At 45.7% G+C, this 17284-nt stretch overlaps 3 protein-coding genes across 3 annotated transcripts; 1 reads left to right on the top strand and 2 right to left on the bottom strand.

Annotated features, from left to right (window-relative positions):
* Positions 1–1575: 1575 nt before the first annotated feature.
* Positions 1576–8504, bottom strand: lrrc53 (leucine rich repeat containing 53). Its single transcript, XM_084183100.1, has 6 exons — positions 8347–8504; positions 8003–8122; positions 6951–7579; positions 6523–6715; positions 5803–6291; positions 1576–5670 (listed from the first exon to the last, which is right to left on the bottom strand). The coding sequence occupies exons 1-6, from the start codon at positions 8351–8353 to the stop codon at positions 2075–2077; spliced, it is 5034 nt and encodes a 1677-aa protein (XP_084039226.1). The 5' UTR covers positions 8354–8504; the 3' UTR covers positions 1576–2074.
* An 805-nt stretch (positions 8505–9309) lies between these two features.
* cryz (crystallin, zeta (quinone reductase)) lies at positions 9310–13854 on the bottom strand. The gene is made up of 9 exons (XM_084183054.1): positions 13747–13854; positions 13356–13466; positions 13010–13162; positions 12589–12752; positions 12184–12235; positions 11849–11998; positions 11469–11570; positions 9827–9922; positions 9310–9716 (listed from the first exon to the last, which is right to left on the bottom strand). The coding sequence occupies exons 1-9, from the start codon at positions 13747–13749 to the stop codon at positions 9555–9557; spliced, it is 993 nt and encodes a 330-aa protein (XP_084039180.1). The 5' UTR covers positions 13750–13854; the 3' UTR covers positions 9310–9554.
* A 622-nt stretch (positions 13855–14476) lies between these two features.
* On the top strand, positions 14477–16832 carry tyw3 (tRNA-yW synthesizing protein 3 homolog; the record flags this gene model as incomplete). The annotated part of the gene is given in 6 exon segments (XM_084182769.1): positions 14477–14528; positions 15578–15666; positions 15668–15730; positions 15929–16000; positions 16116–16181; positions 16707–16832. Coding segments are annotated over 6 exon segments (468 nt in total).
* Positions 16833–17284: the final 452 nt, after the last annotated feature.

The raw sequence follows: 17284 nt of genomic DNA, 5'->3' as shown, positions 1-17284 counted from the left end.
TTAGACCGAGGACGTCACGTTATCGTTTGTTGTTTTTGTTCGTGTAATCACTAATAAAAAAGTATGTTTGCATTCAACGCTGCGCCTTGGTCCTCTGTTCCCGACGATCGTGACAGAAGATCCCACCAAAACTGGACCAAGCAGCGTGTCCAGGAGCCATCGCCAGGGGAATCTCTAGCGGATCGCCTTTGCAACCTCGACTGGGCCAAGCCAAGTGAAGAGCAGAGAGGTTGGACTTTGGAGCAGTGGTGTAAGAGTCTCGACTGGGCCAAGCCAAGTGAAGAGCAGAGAGGTTGGACTTTGGAGCAGTGGGGTGAGAGTCTGGCGAGAGATATGGAGGCCTGGTCCACGGGGAGGAGAGACACCCAGAACATTTTTAGGGGGGGGCTCACGCCGTGGACGACGGGGCAGCAGGAGGCCGCGATAGAGCGGTCCAGCGGGTTGGCAGAGGAGGCCGCCAGGTTACGGGGGCCACTGGTCACAAAGGGGAAGGAAAGTGTAGAGGCACGGCGAGAGGTACTGGGGTGTGTTACCAGTCCGGTCTGGCCCGTTCCTGATCCCCGCGTAGGGCCAGTGGTGTGTGTCCCCAGTACGGTCCGGCCTGTTCCTGTTCCTCGCATCGAGCCTGTGGTGCGCGTCGCCAGCCCGGTCCGGTCTGTTCCTGCTCCCCGCATCGAGCCTGTGGTGCGCGTCGCCAGCCCGGTCCGGCCCGTTCCTGCTCCCCGCACCAAGCCTATGGTGCACGTCGCCAGCCCGTCCCGGCCTGTTCCTGCTCCCCGCACCAAGCCTATGGTGCGCGTCGCCAGCCCGGTCTGGCCTGTTCCTGCTCCCCGCATCGAGCCTGTGGTGCGCGTCGCCAGCCCGGTCCGGCCTGTTCCTGCTCCCCGCACCAAGCCTATGGTGCGCGTCGCCAGCCCGGTCCGGCCTGTTCCTGCTCCCCGCACCAAGCCTATGGTGCGCGTCGCCAGCCTGGCCCGGCCTGTTCCTGCTCCCCGCACCAAGCCTATGGTGCGCGTCGCCAGCCCGGCCCGGCCTGTTCCTGCTCCGGCACCAAGCCTATGGTGCGCGTCGCCAGCCCGGCCCGGCCTGTTCCTGCTCCCCGCACCAAGCCTATGGTGCGCGTCGCCAGCCCGGTCCGGCCTGTTCCTGCTCCCCGCACCAAGCCTATGGTGCGCGTCGCCAGCCCGGCCCGGCCTGTTCCTGCTCCCCGCACCAAGTCAGTGGTGCGCGTCGCCAGCCCGGCCCGGTCCATTCCTGCTCTCCGCACCAAGTCAGTGGTGCGCTTCGTCAGCCCGGCTCGGCCTGTTCCTGCTCCCCACACCAAGCCAGTGGTGTGCGTCGTCAGTCCGGCACAGCCCGTGCCTGTTCCACCGGTGCCTGGTCCGGTACCGGTCAGCTGCTCCACGTCGGAGCTAGAGCAATCCGCTCCACCAGTGTTCAGTCCAGCTCCGGCCAGCAGGGCCAGACCGGACCAGGGGTACTGTAGGGGGTTAGAGAGGGAGTGGGGATCATGCCCAGAGCCGGATCCGCCGCCAAGGCGGAGTGCCCACCCGGTCCCTCCCCTGTGGTGTTCTGTTGGCGCGGTCGGAGTCCGCGCCTTTGGGGGGGGTACTGTCACGCCCTGGCTCTGGGGACGCTTGTATGTTGAGCCAGGGTGTGAGTGTTCTTTATGTTTTGTGCTCGTTGTGTCCGTTCTAGTGTTGTATTTCTATGTTGGCCGGTGTGGTTCTCAATCAGAGGCAACGTGTATCAGCTGTTGCTTGTTGTCTCTGATTGGGAACCATACTTAAGCAGCCAGTTTTCCCACAGTGTTTGTGGGATCTTGTTTCCAGTGTGGTTTGTGTTAGACCGAGGACGTCACGTTATCGTTTGTTGTTTTTGTTCGTGTAATCACTAATAAAAAAGTATGTTCGCATTCAACGCTGCGCCTTGGTCCTCTGTTCCCGACGATCGTGACACTGTCATAGACAGGATCATTCTAAGTTCACTTGAGCATTAAGATGAAGTGTTATTTTTGAGTGATCCCTTTTTTGAGTCCATAAGAAAACCCAATTGGACAATTCAAATCTACTTATTATCGGATTTTCCTCTCCAGAGCAGTTGGCGGTCTGTTAGTGGTTTTCTCAGGCAGCACCAGTCTAATCCTTCTGGGTGAGCCTTCTGCTGAGGACAGGTACTCCTGTAGAACAGGGGCGGCCACGGGGTTCATACTGTTGTTGTTAGAGAGACTCTCTACATTTAGTGAGCCTGGACCTGAACTAGAACCCTTAGCAAGCTGAGAGATATTCTGCTCATTTAGTGATCCAGGACCCTGAGCAAGCTGAGAGATTACCTGCTCATTTAGTGATCCAGGACCCTGAGCAAGCTGAGAGATATTCTGCTCATTTAGTGATCCAGGACCCTGGGCAAGCTGAGAGATATTCTGCTCATTTAGTGATCCAGGACCCTGGGCAAACTGAGATATATTCTGCTCATTTAGTGATCCAGGACCCTGAGCAAGCTGAGAGATATTCTGCTCATTTAGTGATCCAGGACCCTGAGCAAGCTGAGAGATATTCTGCCCATTTAGTGATCCAGGACCCTGGGCAAGCTGAGATATATTCTGCTCATTTAGTGATCCAGGACCCTGAGCAAGCTGAGAGATATTCTGCCCATTTAGTGATCCAGGACCCTGAGCAAGCTGAGAGATATTCTGCTCATTTAGTGATCCAGGACCCTGAGCAAGCTGAGAGATATTCTGCTCATTTAGTGATCCAGGACCCTGAGCAAACTGAGAGATATTCTGCTCATTTAGTGATCCAGGACCCTGGGCAAACTGAGATATATTCTGCCCATTTAGTGATCCAGGACCCTGAGCAAGCTGAGATATATTCTGCTCATTTAGTGATCCAGGACCCTGAGCAAGCTGAGAGATTACCTGCCCATTTAGTGATCCAGGACCCTGAGCAAGCTGAGAGATATTCTGCTCATTTAGTGATCCAGGACCCTGGGCAAGCTGAGAGATTACCTGCCCATTTAGTGATCCAGGAACCTGAACAAGCTGAGAGATTACCTGCCCATTTAGTGATCCAGGACCCTGAGCAAGCTGAGAGATATTCTGCTCATTTAGTGATCCAGGACCCTGGGCAAGCTGAGAGATATTCTGCTCATTTAGTGATCCAGGACCCTGGGCAAACTGAGATATATTCTGCTCATTTAGTGATCCAGGACCCTGAGCAAGCTGAGAGATATTCTGCTCATTTAGTGATCCAGGACCCTGAGCAAGCTGAGAGATATTCTGCCCATTTAGTGATCCAGGACCCTGGGCAAGCTGAGATATATTCTGCTCATTTAGTGATCCAGGACCCTGAGCAAGCTGAGAGATATTCTGCCCATTTAGTGATCCAGGACCCTGAGCAAGCTGAGAGATATTCTGCTCATTTAGTGATCCAGGACCCTGAGCAAGCTGAGAGATATTCTGCTCATTTAGTGATCCAGGACCCTGAGCAAACTGAGAGATATTCTGCTCATTTAGTAATCCAGGACCCTGGGCAAGCTGAGATATATTCTGCCCATTTAGTGATCCAGGACCCTGAGCAAGCTGAGATATATTCTGCTCATTTAGTGATCCAGGACCCTGGGCAAGTGGAGATATATTCTGCCCATTTAGTGATCCAGGACCCTGGGCAAGTGGAGAGATATTCTGCCCATTTAGTGATCCAGGACCCTGGGCAACCTGAGACATATTCTGCCCATTTAGTGATCCAGGACCCTGGGCAACCTGAGACATATTCTGCCCATTTAGTGATCCAGGACCCTGGGCAAGTGGAGAGATATTCTGCCCATTTAGTGAACCAGGACCCTGTGCAAGCGGCAATATATTCTGCCCATTTAGTGAGCCTGGACCCTGGGCAAGCAGAGTGAGATCTACCACTCTTTGGAGTACTGGAAACTGGGCTGGCTGAGAGCCGATCATGGCCCCCTGGTTAAAGTTGCCTGGAACTGACTGTGACAACAGCTGAATCAGTGGATTTACAGGTGAGCTCCCTGCATTGCCTGTATATAGTGGGGATGTGTGTGGGATGTTAGTCAGTAAAGATGGCGGACCTAAACTGCCTTGTCTACTCAGACTTTGAGCCTGTGAGTTGCCACCGTAAATGGTGTTTGGTGCAACAGTGTTTTGTAATAGTATAGAGTTTCCTCCCTGGACAGCAAGGTTACTGTAACTGGAAGTCCTTTCCATTCCTTTGAGGGACTTTGCTGCTGACAGTTGTGGGCTACTCAATGCCCTCTGAAGAGTCACTCCATCGCTTAGGTAACCGGGGTGTTGGGGCACCTCAGTGATCAGTGCTTGGCCTTGTCCATTTCTGTATTGTTCCACCTGTTGCCCATGGGTTGAACTCTCACCAGCTCTGTTGAGGTATGACTGGTAAGGACTCACATTACTTGGTATAGGTGCTCCACCAGATTCCTCTGTTTCTCCTCCAGTTTTATCTTGTGAGACTTCGGTCTTCTGATCTTGAGCCGCTCTACTCTCCTTGGAATGGTCACCATTCGAGCCCTCCTGATATTTTGATTTTGAGGTTGTCTTTTTTTGCTTGGAGGATGCATTGTTTTCCTGTGGCACTGGATCTTCCTTCTCCTGATCATCATCATCTTCATTGTCATCAGTTTCTTTAGACTTAGTGGTGGTAGATATCTTTTTGGATGACTGATTGGCTTTGTTTTTGTGAGACGAGTTTCCTTTATTGGATTTGTCTGTTTTTTCTATAGACTCTTCCTGGTTGTGCCTTTTGCCTTTGGCATATTTACCCCTCGTTTTCAGTTGTTTTCGGTTCTTGGAGTCAGTTCGTTCTCTATCACCCTGTTCTAGTTTCTCGTGGCTGTTTTTCCCTGGATGGACCTTGCTTTTCTTAAGAGGGTTAAGGTTGAGCTTCACTTTTAGTAAACCATCTGACTGGGCTTTATGTTTATCCCTTTTGGAGTGGTCCTCTCTTTCAAGACCATTACTCCTCACAGATCGTCCAATGCTTTCATAGCTCAGGATCTGTTTATCACCATATTCCGCTTTCCTATAACTTTTAATCCTGTCATGTTTACCTTTCCTATCATGGTTCATCCTTTGTACATCAACGACATGCACTCCAGATCTTTCCAAGTCAAAAGTCACACTCCTCTGCTTGATTGCATGCTTTGCATAGATATCCATATTAGACTGGTTGTAGTTCATGTTCCTTCGGATGTTTAGTCTTGTCAGTGGGTTGTGGTTGGGAGAACCATCATACCCAGCAGATTCTCTTGAATTGACTTCATACAATACATCTCTGACTTTCTCCCCTGGCTGTCCGTACTCATAGGTTCTGTAACAGTTCACACAGCTGACGGTTTGGGGTTGGTAGTCAGGTACAGGTCTACCATGCTCTGATTGGAAGTCCATTTTTGACGGTCTGTAGTCAAGGCCTACGTGATTTCCAGGCCTTACCATCTCATCTTTTAGACTTTTATGTGTGGGCATGTTTCTATGTGGAGGTGAATAGTAACTGCTGCCACCCAATAGCTTATTGTTGCCATTAGGACCATCATGGCTTTTTATATTAAAACCCTGCTGGTGATAGAGTAACTCCTCCTGACTAAGAATATGGTTGCTCTGACCCTCTGGTGGCCCGACCAATAACCTTTGACCCCTTAGATCTGTGAATGACAACAGGGAAAGAGAGTTAGACAAAGCATCTGCAGTTTGTGTGCGTGTGTCTGCCTATAGTCTCATCACTGATATAATCCTAATCAGTCTATGCAGTGAAATATGAATCAAAACATGCTCACCTTCTGTCTTTGACATGAGTGTTTGCTGGGGCACATGTCTCTTCCTCTCATCGCTCTCCTCTGTCATGGCCAGACTCTCCATCTTGTTGGGCTGGCCTCCTCCTTGTCTGAGCATGTGCAGGGCTGCCCCTAAGTGTCCATCTCCTACCCCCTGTTCAATTGCAGACCCACTGACTGTAGGGCCACAATGGGGGCATGTAAAATGGCTGCCATCTTTGCCTATTCTCAGGTCAAACATGGCTCTCTCCCTGTCCCAGGGCTGAAGGTGGCTATTGGGAATCATCAGCTTGGTTTCCAGTCCCATTTGAGCCATACGTAGGGCCTCATTCTCCCTGCTCAGATCCCACTGGGTGACTGTTTGGGTGGGAGCTGTCCTCCCACTCTCCTCCTCCTTAGCTCCAGTCCTGTCTCTCCAGACCTTGAGGCTCTTGTTCATCCCCAGTTTACGGTAAACGATATACACCACAGCTAGGGTGAGTCCAACGCCACCTATACGTTATTAGCATAGTTATGAGTTACAGCTGACTGACCTAAGCTTTATGTAGTGGGATAAAATAAAAAACACACTTTATTTTACAGTGTTGATACACTTTACAGAGTTGCATGATACAGAAGTCACATTGTCCTATACAATTTCATATATTTACCACTATTTGAGTAGAGAAAAGTTACGTGTGGCTAGAAAGTGGCCATGGAGGATGTAGTTTCTGAGGTACTGACCAGCGAAGCAGAAGGCTGCAGCCAGAGCCAGGTCTCTGGTATAGCGCTGAGAGGAGATGGAGTTCTTAGCCTCAACCTGCACTGTGATGTTCTGATTGGGCGGAACACAGTTGGCCTCTGTCAGCTCCAGCACAGTCTTCACTGCCGGGTTGTCAGAACTCACACACACCATCCTACGCCCATTGAACAGTACCTGAACAAGAATGTTATTTTAGCAATCATCCTGTTACAACAATGATAACAACACACATCTACATAGCACCTTTCATACAATATAGTTTATACACCATAGATTCATAAAGCACCTTTCTTATAATACTTGCAGGCAGCCAACGTATGTGTAACCCCTAATTCAAAATAATAAAACACATTGGTAAAAAAAGGAATACAATAAATCAAAGTATAAAAAGAAAACTGAAGATAACAACCTTATCCGCAGCCTCCATATAGCTGGTGAGGAAAGACGCCAGCTCCCTCAGCTCACACGTACAGTCCCACCGGTTTAGTTCCAGGTTCAGACTAGACATCCACGACAGGTACGAAAACGCCTCTGTCGGGGCGCTCCGGAGCTGATTCCTGGACAGATCCAGACTCCGGAGCCCCAGCAGGCCCCGGAAGCTATCCCTCCCCAGATATGTGATCAGATTATCGGACAGATCCAGGATCTCCAGCCCCTGGAGGTCAGCCGAGGCAAAGGTGGTGGCATCCAGCCTGGAGAGGTGGTTCCCCTCCAGCTGCAGCGTCCGCAGTGCCCCAGCGGCGTGGAACCAGGAGCCGTTGACCTCCCCCAGGGCGTTGTTCCCCAGCTGGAGGATCTCCAACCTGGGCAGCCAGGAGAAAGTGTCCCTCCCCAGGGCTTGGCTGGAGAGGCGGTTGTGGTCCAGGAGGAGGGTGTGGAGGACAGTGAGGTTCTGGAAGGCGTCGTGGGAGATGGTGGCGATAGCGTTGTGGCTGAGGGACAGCACGGTCATGCTGGACATGTCAGACAGGAAGTGGCGGTCCACGGACACGATGGAGCCGTCGGTTAGCATCAGGGCCTTGGTGGTCTCAGGGGCCTCTAGAGGTGGAAGAAAACACAGACCTGGTTGTCAATCATTACTGCTTTAATAGGGCTGGCTACACAGATAGCTTTTGACACAAAGAGTCAGGATCTTTATGATAGCCAGACCCGTCGCCAGACCTCAGTCTTAAGGGGGGCATATGAAATGCATGGGAGGGCAGGGCACAATTATTATTAGCCTACAGTACGTATATTTAATAATAAATTCCCTCAAGTGGGGGGGGGGGGGGGGGGCACAAGCATTTTTGGGGGCGGGCCCGGCCCCCTATGGCCCGCCCATAGCGACGGGTGTGATGATAACCATAGGCTAGTGTGGAGCAAGACATTCCAACAAATCTTGCTCAAATGAATGCCATCTTAGATCATTAGTAGAGGGCGATATTTCTTAATCTCAACTCGGCAGTCAATGATCATTCTTACCTAGGATGTTGGAGAGCTTGTAACAGATGACAGCATCTTCAGAACACACCACACAGGAGGCTGGACATGAGGAGAGGCTCTGGGTATGTGTGATTGACAGCATCAGCATCAGGAAAACACCTGGGTTTCACCAAGGGCACACACACACAGCTGGTTAGCTTGGAGGGGGAATGGTATATCAACATTTCTTGTCGGTATATTTAATATCTTAGCTGTTCACACATTCAATAGACCTACATTGTGAAGCATTAATCCAATACCTGAACAGCACGTGTAGAGAGAGAATATACCTTTCATGTGTTGAATATTGACAAATCGGTGTTGAAATGTTACGGTAGACATACTTCTCATGGTTTGTTATTGGCCAGGCTGCATGGTGTTGTGTTGGCTCTCCCATGTAAGTGGTCTCAGGGCCTTATCATCTTGTCTCAACTCCTTTACAGGTCTGGTCATACTGCTCCTACAGATATATAACCACCGTCTTAATAATATGTAATTATTATATATTTTTTTATAAAAACATATTCAGCTCAGTAACAAATACTTTGCTAATTTGGCTTGTGTTGCTAGGAGACCAAATAAACTGGGGTGAAAGCAATGGTAACAACCTGGGATTCATGAAACCTGGGATTCCTCTGTAGCTCAGCTGGTAGAGCACGGCGCTTGTAATGCCAGGGTAGTGGCTTCGATCCCCGGGACCACCCATAAACAAAACATTTTTTTTTTGCACGCATGACTGTAAGTCGCTTTGGATAAAAGCGTCTGCTAAATGGCATATTAAAATGAAACATGCATGATGACCCCCCTGGAGTCTATTCAGTTCACCCATGTTACCTATCTGAGTCATACATAGATAAACATGATCCAGATCAAGTCTTACCTGCAGGCCTAAATGGACCAGAGAATCCAACCATCCAAAAACACCGTCATAGACCGCTCACAGATCAGCTGCGAGTCCCATTACAGGTGAAAACATTAGTTCTACAACCAGTCCAATATAACATCATATAAGCACTCATTGTGCTTCATCATTTCAACATTGACCAACCCAGGTTACGGTTGTCACTCCTACTGTTTCACAGTCAACAGTCTGTGTTCGTATTGGAGAGGCTGGGTAAGGTTACCTGTGCTTCTCTGAGCATGCTCAGTTCGCAGGTCTGTTACCTGAGATGGCACCGGATGGGACGGTGTCACACACACCCCTGACTTAACTTGTGTCTGACAGAGGTAAAAGATTGAGCACTTCAATGCTATTATTTACTCTGGAAAAGGAGGAATTCCCTTTGTAATATTTTACAAAAATTGCATTCAATGAAAATATTTATTATTTCAAATTTTTCTTATCGACCCAATGCATTGAAATGACAACAAATTGGTTTAGAAATTCACATGATTAATCAAGAAGATCACCGAAAGTGAGCCCCATCATCTTCGTCTGTGGCAAGATTTCAAGCAATTTGAATTCCATATGCATGAAACGCATGTAAAGTAATCAGAATTTCATCCCACTGTCAATCAGTAACATTTCACAGTAGTCCTACAGATGTTCCATTCACATGGTCAGTACCATCTTCCCAGAAGCCCCAGGGCAGTCTATGATGTCAATATGGGCCTGGGAGGCCATGTCCAGGGTGTACTGTTTTCCTACTGCAGGCTTCAGCCAACCAGCATCCAACCCTGCAAACAGGGCTGCGGCACACTCAGCCTTCTCTTCCTGTAGAGGTGAGAGACAGAAAATATAATTTAGACTATATAATGTATGATTTATAGAATGACTACTGCCTGAATGAGAATCAACATTATACTAGGAATCTAGACTCTTACAACAGTAGCGTAGGGTAAGGCAACACCAATGATGCTGGACTCTTTGGCCATGGTGTCTCGAGGGTTGATTTCAATAGGGCCTCTACTGCCAACAACCTAAACAACAAAAGAGAAAAATAAAAGTCTAAAATAAATTACACATGCTAACGGAAAGTATTCAGACTCCTTGAATTTTTCCACATTTTGTTAGGTTACAGCCTTATTCTAAAATGGATGAAATAGTTGTTTCCCCCTCATCAATCTACACACAATACCCCATAATGACAAAGCAAAAACACGCTTTTTATAAGTTTCTGCTAATTTATTAAAAATAAATGTTTAAATATTACATTTACATAAGTATTCAGACCCTTTACTCAGTACTTTGTTGAAGCACCTTTGGCAGCAATTACAGTCTCGAGTCTTCTTGGGTATGACGCTACAAGCTTGGCACACCTGTATTTGGGAAGTTTCTCCCATTCTTCTCTGCAGATCCACTCAAGCTCTGTCAGGTTGGATGGGGAGCGTTGCTAGTTGTTATTAGTCCCATCCTTCAATTCCATTCAACACCTCCCATCTATCTCTTAACACCATCCATATAGGATTTATATTTGCCATATATATTTCAACTGTACTGTGATGTCTTACAAAAGTTCTGAACCTTTCTATTCTCATTGTTTCTATAGATTGTGAATTAAAAATAAACATTTTTGCTAAAAGTATTATTATATTATTAATCGATTGACTATGACTTTTCAGATCACCCAGTAATGCTATCTGCAAGGTTAGCTCCAGGTAAATATTGCAATCCTTTAGCCATTCCTGGACCTGTGTCCAAAAACAAGCTACAAATGGACAGTACCAAAACAAATGATCTAATGATTCTGTCTCTTCGCAGCTAAATCTGCAGAGCTGGGAAGATTGTATCCCCCATATAAATAACATTCTATTGGTAGCAAGAATTTTATATAATAATTTAAATTGAAAGATTCTAAGTTTTGAATCCGGTGTCGTTTTGCGTATCAGTTCATAAACACTATGCCATGGGATCGGTACGTCAAAAATCTCTTCCCAACTATTTTGCAATCTATATGGGACGGCTGTCAATCCTTTGTTCCTTAAATGAAACTGATTTCTTTTTTATTTATCACAGTTTTCCTTAACCAATTTTGTTCTTTAATGCAAGGCCGACAGACAAGTTCCTTACTTTCTCCCCCTTCCACTTTCCTCTTCCATTTTTGCGGTAAGGCTGCAATTATTTGGTTGTAATTTTGGGTAGAGCAGACATTTCCATATGTTTTTAAACCTTATATAGACAGGTGTGTGCCTTTCCAAATAATGTCCAATCAATTGAATTTACCACAGATGGACTCCAATCAAGTTGTAGAAACATCTCAAGGATGATCAATGGAAACAGGATGCACCTGAGCTCAATATCGAGTCTCATAGCAAAGGGTCTGAATACTTCTGTAAATAAGGTATTTCAGTTTATCTTTATTATTATTTTTTGCAAAAATGTCTAAAAACCTATTTTCGCTTTGTCATTATGGGGTATTCTGTGTAGATTGCTGAGGATTTTTATTTATTTAATAAGGCTGTAACGTAACAAAATGTGGAAAAAGTCAAGGGGTCTGAATACTTTCCGAAGGCACTGTATACTGACCGTCACTCTCCCCCCGTAGGCCAGCATCTGCAGGTCACTACTGAGGTTCACATTAGACAGCATCTCCACAATCACATTTACACCTTGCCCCTTGGTAGCATCCTGTAAAAACAAATTGCCCAGACATAACTCATTAAGACAACCTGTGTTTACAAAAGCGGCACCTCAGTTCTTAACTTATCCTAGGCTAACATGGCATGTTAGAAATGAGAAAAATTAACACCTCATCTGTAATAACAAGTGTTTTATTTTACCCACTCTGGTTTAGCAGCTACAATGTATAGCCTAGTAGTAGTCACTCACTGAAAGACATACACAAAATGTCCTTAAAATTAATTCAGGTCTAAAGGAGACCGCCACTATGACTCCTTCCCACCTACCATGATCTTGCTAGTGTATCCTTCCTCTCTGTGGTTGAAAGCCTGGTGAGCTCCATTCCTCAGGACCAGCTCCAGTCCCTCTGGGGTTCCTGCTGTCCCCAGGACCCTCAGGCCCAAGGCTCTGGCCATCTGACACGCTGCCACCCCCACCTGACAAGATACACACCACCAAGAAAAGGTCACAAACACTGGGTCCTAGTAAATTAACCCCCCAAAAACACTTGTCTTTAAGCAGTGCAATAAAGGTCATTTGGATTCATTTGATCTTTATTAAATGAAAATGGGGGAAAATAACTATTGCACAGACATTAAACAGAAGAGGGCATTGATCTTACCCCGCCACTGGCTCCATGGATGAGTACTGTCTCGCCTGCTTTAGCATGTGCTCTGGATCATAAGACAATGGATCACAAGACCCCGTCACTCATCATACTGTACACGCCCCACCAACAAAGACTATTAGTAAAATAACAGACATACAGATTTCAATAATATAAAACAAAAGTCTTATTTTGCAGCAGAGTCGATGAATCTCAACTGATTTGAACATAATTTTGATTGTGATGCTGAGTCTGTTTAACCATGTCAAATCCAAAGACCTCAACCAAAGCATTGGTGTGGGAGCGGTGAGCCCTAAACACTTCTACTGTCTCCCTGCTTCTGCTCCTATCCTGTCATAAAAATAATACGCTCAGAATTCCGTTCTCCTTAAACTAAACAAAAAAATGCCGGTGTCTTACTTATGGAAGAGAGCTCTGTATGCTGTGCAGTAGGGGATCCCAATGGCAGCTCCCTGTTTGTAGTCTAAGGGGTCTGGCAGCCGGTAGACACAGTCCTCAGACACAACGGTGTATTCAGCATACCCTCCTGTCTCTGTGGCAGTGGTGAACACACGGTCACCAGCCTGAAAGGTGAAACAGACCAGACTTCCACTTCAGCGCCTAATGGTATAGTCATACACAAACTCAATATGAACACATTCACACAATGAGTACTCATAGTACTTCAGTCTATATAATCAAGGAGAGTTGAAAGCAAAATGTTGGTGGGCAATTACTTTCTCACAAACTACACATGCCGCATGCGCATAGTTACCAATTACCATCAGTGATCATAATGTTACAGGTAGCCTAGGGATGGATGGTACAGTAAGATCAGCACCTGTAAGAGTTGGACCCCGTCTCCGACTGCTTCCACGACCCCTGACACGTCAGTCCCTGGAGTGTAGGGCAGGCTGGGCTTCCTGGCATAGGTCCCAGAGCGGATGTAGGTCTCCACAGGGTTCACTCCACACGCATGCACACGGATTAGCACCTGGAGAACACAGGCTGTTTCATACATAGAGAACCTTCTGCAGACCTAGAATTAAGTAACATAATACAACATAGAAAACAGCTACAGGTAGAAGTGCAATACAATAAATGTAAAAGGCATCCATTGTCTTTTGCACTTTACAGTTAGCAAAAGTAATAGTAAGTTACTCAAGTTTTTGAAATATTTTTTTTACCTGTTTCTGACCTGGATTTGGCAAAGGTATGTTGGAGCAGAGTTTCAAAACGGAGGGTCCGCCAAACTCACTCACTCGAATGGCTCTCATTAACTTGGACGTTGTTGCCATCTGCACACAAATCGAGTAGCTAACTAGTTGGCTAAAACCTTTACATGCAGCTAACGTTAGCTGGCAAGTAGTAGCGTTAGTAGAAGACACACGAGTGGCTTATGGACTTTGGGACAGTGCAGTGGCATTAGCTAGCTAACGTTACCAAACGAGCAACTGTACTGTCTGGTTACCTAGCTATCACTTCAGCAGGACGTTTGAGTACAAATACTATAATGTTTCTAAAAATACAACTAGCATAAACTTTATATCAAGGCAATGAAAGTCAAAACGGACTCACCATTTATGTAAGAAAGCTTTTAGTAACTTCTGTCCCAAAATAATTATCCTCCCCACTTGCCTCACGGTGGCGACAGCATGACATTATCAACATCCGAATTTGACACTCTCAGCCACCGTAAAACGCTTTTCTCATTTGATAAATATTGCATTTCATTCAAAACATTATGCAATGAAAAGGGTTGAGGGTTTGAATGTTGCACCAGAAGAGTCCATTGTAGTGGATAGGCCTTCACTGCAGGCTGCAGGGGTTGTCTTACACCAAGAGGATCCTGACATTTTAAAGGTTAAAAAGGTGGACTTTGTGGCCTTTATCGCAATGGTGATAAATGGCACTGCCAAGGTGGAGAAAAGATCTAGGAAGATTGAAATCATTGTGATTGCGGTGGAGCGGATCCTGGGGCTGAAAGATTTCACAGCAAAGGATTTACATGGAATATTAGCAAAAGCTGTAACACCTTCTCAGGTCCTAGAGCCTGAGAAGCGAGATATGGAGAACTAAAAGAAGGAAGAAGTGGGAGTTTTGTTTGTTTTGGAAATGTAATATCTTTATTAGGGTGGATTGTTAGAATCACTATTAAGTATGGATTTATTTATTTATTTTGGTTTCAAATCGTCCAGTTGGTGGCGGCAATACAACTTTTGGATGTAGTCCGCCATAAAACCCACAGAAGAAGAAGAAGAAGAAGAAGAAGAAGAAGAAGAAACAACATTAGGCAAGAAGGGGGAAGATGGCGGAAGTTGATGCTGAGTTCGAATCAAGCAGCGCGTCGAGCAAATTTGGTGAAGACGAATGTTCTGAATGGACGACAGTAGTATCGAAAACAGGAACAAAATGGAAATTGTCTAAAATTGCAGCGGAGGATATGTGTGTGAATGATAATGAATCGCATCTTGTTGGGATGCGTTTGTTAAGTAAGGATGCATATGTGGGAAACCCGTTTGAGGTGTCAAATTGTGAAGACCAGGAGTGGTCTTATTTGGATTAATTGTATTTCTGAAGAGCAGAGGAAGATTGCAGTGGGCCTCAAAAGAATCCGGACAACATAAGTTTTGTGTTTTGAACTTCGGAGTAGAGCACCCGTAAAAAGAGTCATCTCAGGGGTGACGACGGATGTTCAGGTTGAATACTTGAAGAGAATTCCTGGTGTGGTTGGTGCCCAGTGTCATGTAAAAATCTTCCCAGCATGAAATAGTTCCCAATCGTTCTGATCGTGTTCTGATTGTGATGTCATGCTGTAAAAAGTGTCTGACCTGCTGGGTGAATGGAGAAAAATAAGAAAGTCTGTAGGTCCTGTTGTTTTTTGATAAAGAGCAAATATCTACACATGTGAAGCTTGGTTATGTAAGATACGCCCAAACCACTGCAGTGTAAGAATTGTAAAGGATTTGGCCATGTTTCAAGTGAAGTGCAGACGAACAGAGTATACTGAAGAACGGTGTGTAGAAGGACGACAGTGTTGCAATTGTGGTGGGGGTCATGATCCTGAGTTCCTGGACTGCCCTGCAAGGGTGAAGGAGATTGAGGTGGCAAAAGTTAGAGCGGTCAATCGAATCTCCTTAAAATAATTGAGAAAACAAGTGATGCTAGTGAAGATATGGTAGTGGACGCACCACAGCCTGTAGTAAATGTTTGCTGCCAGATAAAAGATACCCTGTCTGCCACAGTTATAAACTGTACAACACAAGTCTCAAAGAAGTCTAAGAAACTGGACATTATTGTGGCTGCGGCAGATACATTTTTGGGACTGAAGGATTTTACATCTGAAGACTTGCAAGGGGTACTAGCGCCAGAAGACCCACCCTCCCAGGTTCCCCTCGAGCCTGTGTAGGGATCAGATCTGTTTTGATCTGCTCCTGGCTTTTTGTCACACACAATACATGTAAAATGGGAGATTTTGTGTCTGGTTTGGAGAAGTCATGTGAAGTTTGAGCCTATTGTGCTTCATGTCCAATGCAGACAGCTTGATGAAGCGCAGCTTCTGGTAAATCAGATAACCCTCCTGCTCTGTAGTTCTCATTGAAAATATCAAACTCTCCAGACTAGTTTACAACATATTACAGTTGCCTGTGTATCCTTGCTTATATTGAAACTACTGTACCATGAACTTTGGATTGATCTTCATTTGTTGCCAGAAAGACACAGCTGTGATTGTTCATGTGAGCTGATGTTTATTTTACAGCACTCTGTGGCAATAAACTCTGGCTTTAGAAACTCCGGATTAACTGTCAGCAAGAAGGGAAAAATCATATCGGTTTGTAATTTAGTTTTTCATGTATTAATTAATTATTCTGTATGAAGTGCCTTACTGATATGCTTGTGTAACAGAGGTGGTTCTGTGTTTTATTCTGAGTGTGATATCTCTCTAGGCAGTCCAAAGTACCCATGGTCAGAAGGTTCCACTGAGCCACAAAGGACAGGTCCTGGTCAAAGAATATGTATATACTGACAAGATACATGTCTCTCTTCCCTAACAGTGGGAGTCGTTGTCCACAAAGCGGCACGTCGGGCTGTCTAGCTCCGCCTATCCTTTCTTTGGATTGGTGGATTACGTCTCATTATTGTACTCCTTTTTGGAATATTCGATGAGGGTTGTTGATGTCAACCGCCTGTATTTTATGCAACTAGCCTCATGCCATGAATATACATAGCCATCTTGAGACAACTCAGATATAAATAGTTTTTTTCTCAAAGTTGCCGGGATGTCACGTGTCCTACTTATATCAGTACACTTGTAACAACTTAAGCATTACAAAACTTCTATTCAATCAAATACACCTCAAGTAGCAAATAAGCCATTCATTTTTGTGATTACCAAATTCAACACTCTCTCATTGACCTCCATACAAAAACTCTTTGCTTGATGGGCGAAACAACGAAAAATCGCCACCTGCTGGAGGGAGACAGATTTCCCTCCGAGTTCGGCTTCTCTCTTCCTCTTCCTCTCTGTGCTGGTGGAGGACTATATACGTTTCCTGGTGGAAGTAGCCAATCAGAAAATGGAGGAAAATCTCAAACGAATAGAGAGGTCAATTGTCCATTACCAACTACAGCAGCTAGCTAGATATCACTGTGTAAGATTATGATCAAAGTTAAGTTCATGACTTGATTTACAAAAAGTGCTCTGAATTTATTGGAATTGAAAACTTGTCAGACCTCCATGTTTTCAGACTCTCTGCTTCCGCATGGCGAGCGGTACTGGTGCATGTTCTTGGAACAGCTTCCATCCACAAACAATAAGACTGATAAATAGCTAACAAAATACAGGGAGGGAATTAAGTATTTGATCCCCTGCTGATTTTGTACGTTTGCCCACTGACAAAGACATGATCAGTCTATAATTTTAATGGTAGGTTTATTTGAACAGTGAGAGACAGAATAACAACAAAATCCAGAAAAACGCATGTCAAAAATGTTATACATTGATTTGCATTTTAATGAGGGAAATAAGTATTTGACCCCTCTGCAAAACATGACTTAGTACTTGGTGGCAAAACCCTTGCTGGCAATCACAGAGGTCAGACGTTTCTTGTAGTTG

Source organism: Coregonus lavaretus (assembly GCF_964263955.1).
Source record: "Coregonus lavaretus genome assembly, chromosome: 19".
NCBI classification, from domain to species: Eukaryota; Metazoa; Chordata; class Actinopteri; order Salmoniformes; family Salmonidae; genus Coregonus; species Coregonus lavaretus.
Note: the sequence above shows the minus strand (reverse complement) of the source record. Positions and strands in the feature narration are given on the sequence as shown.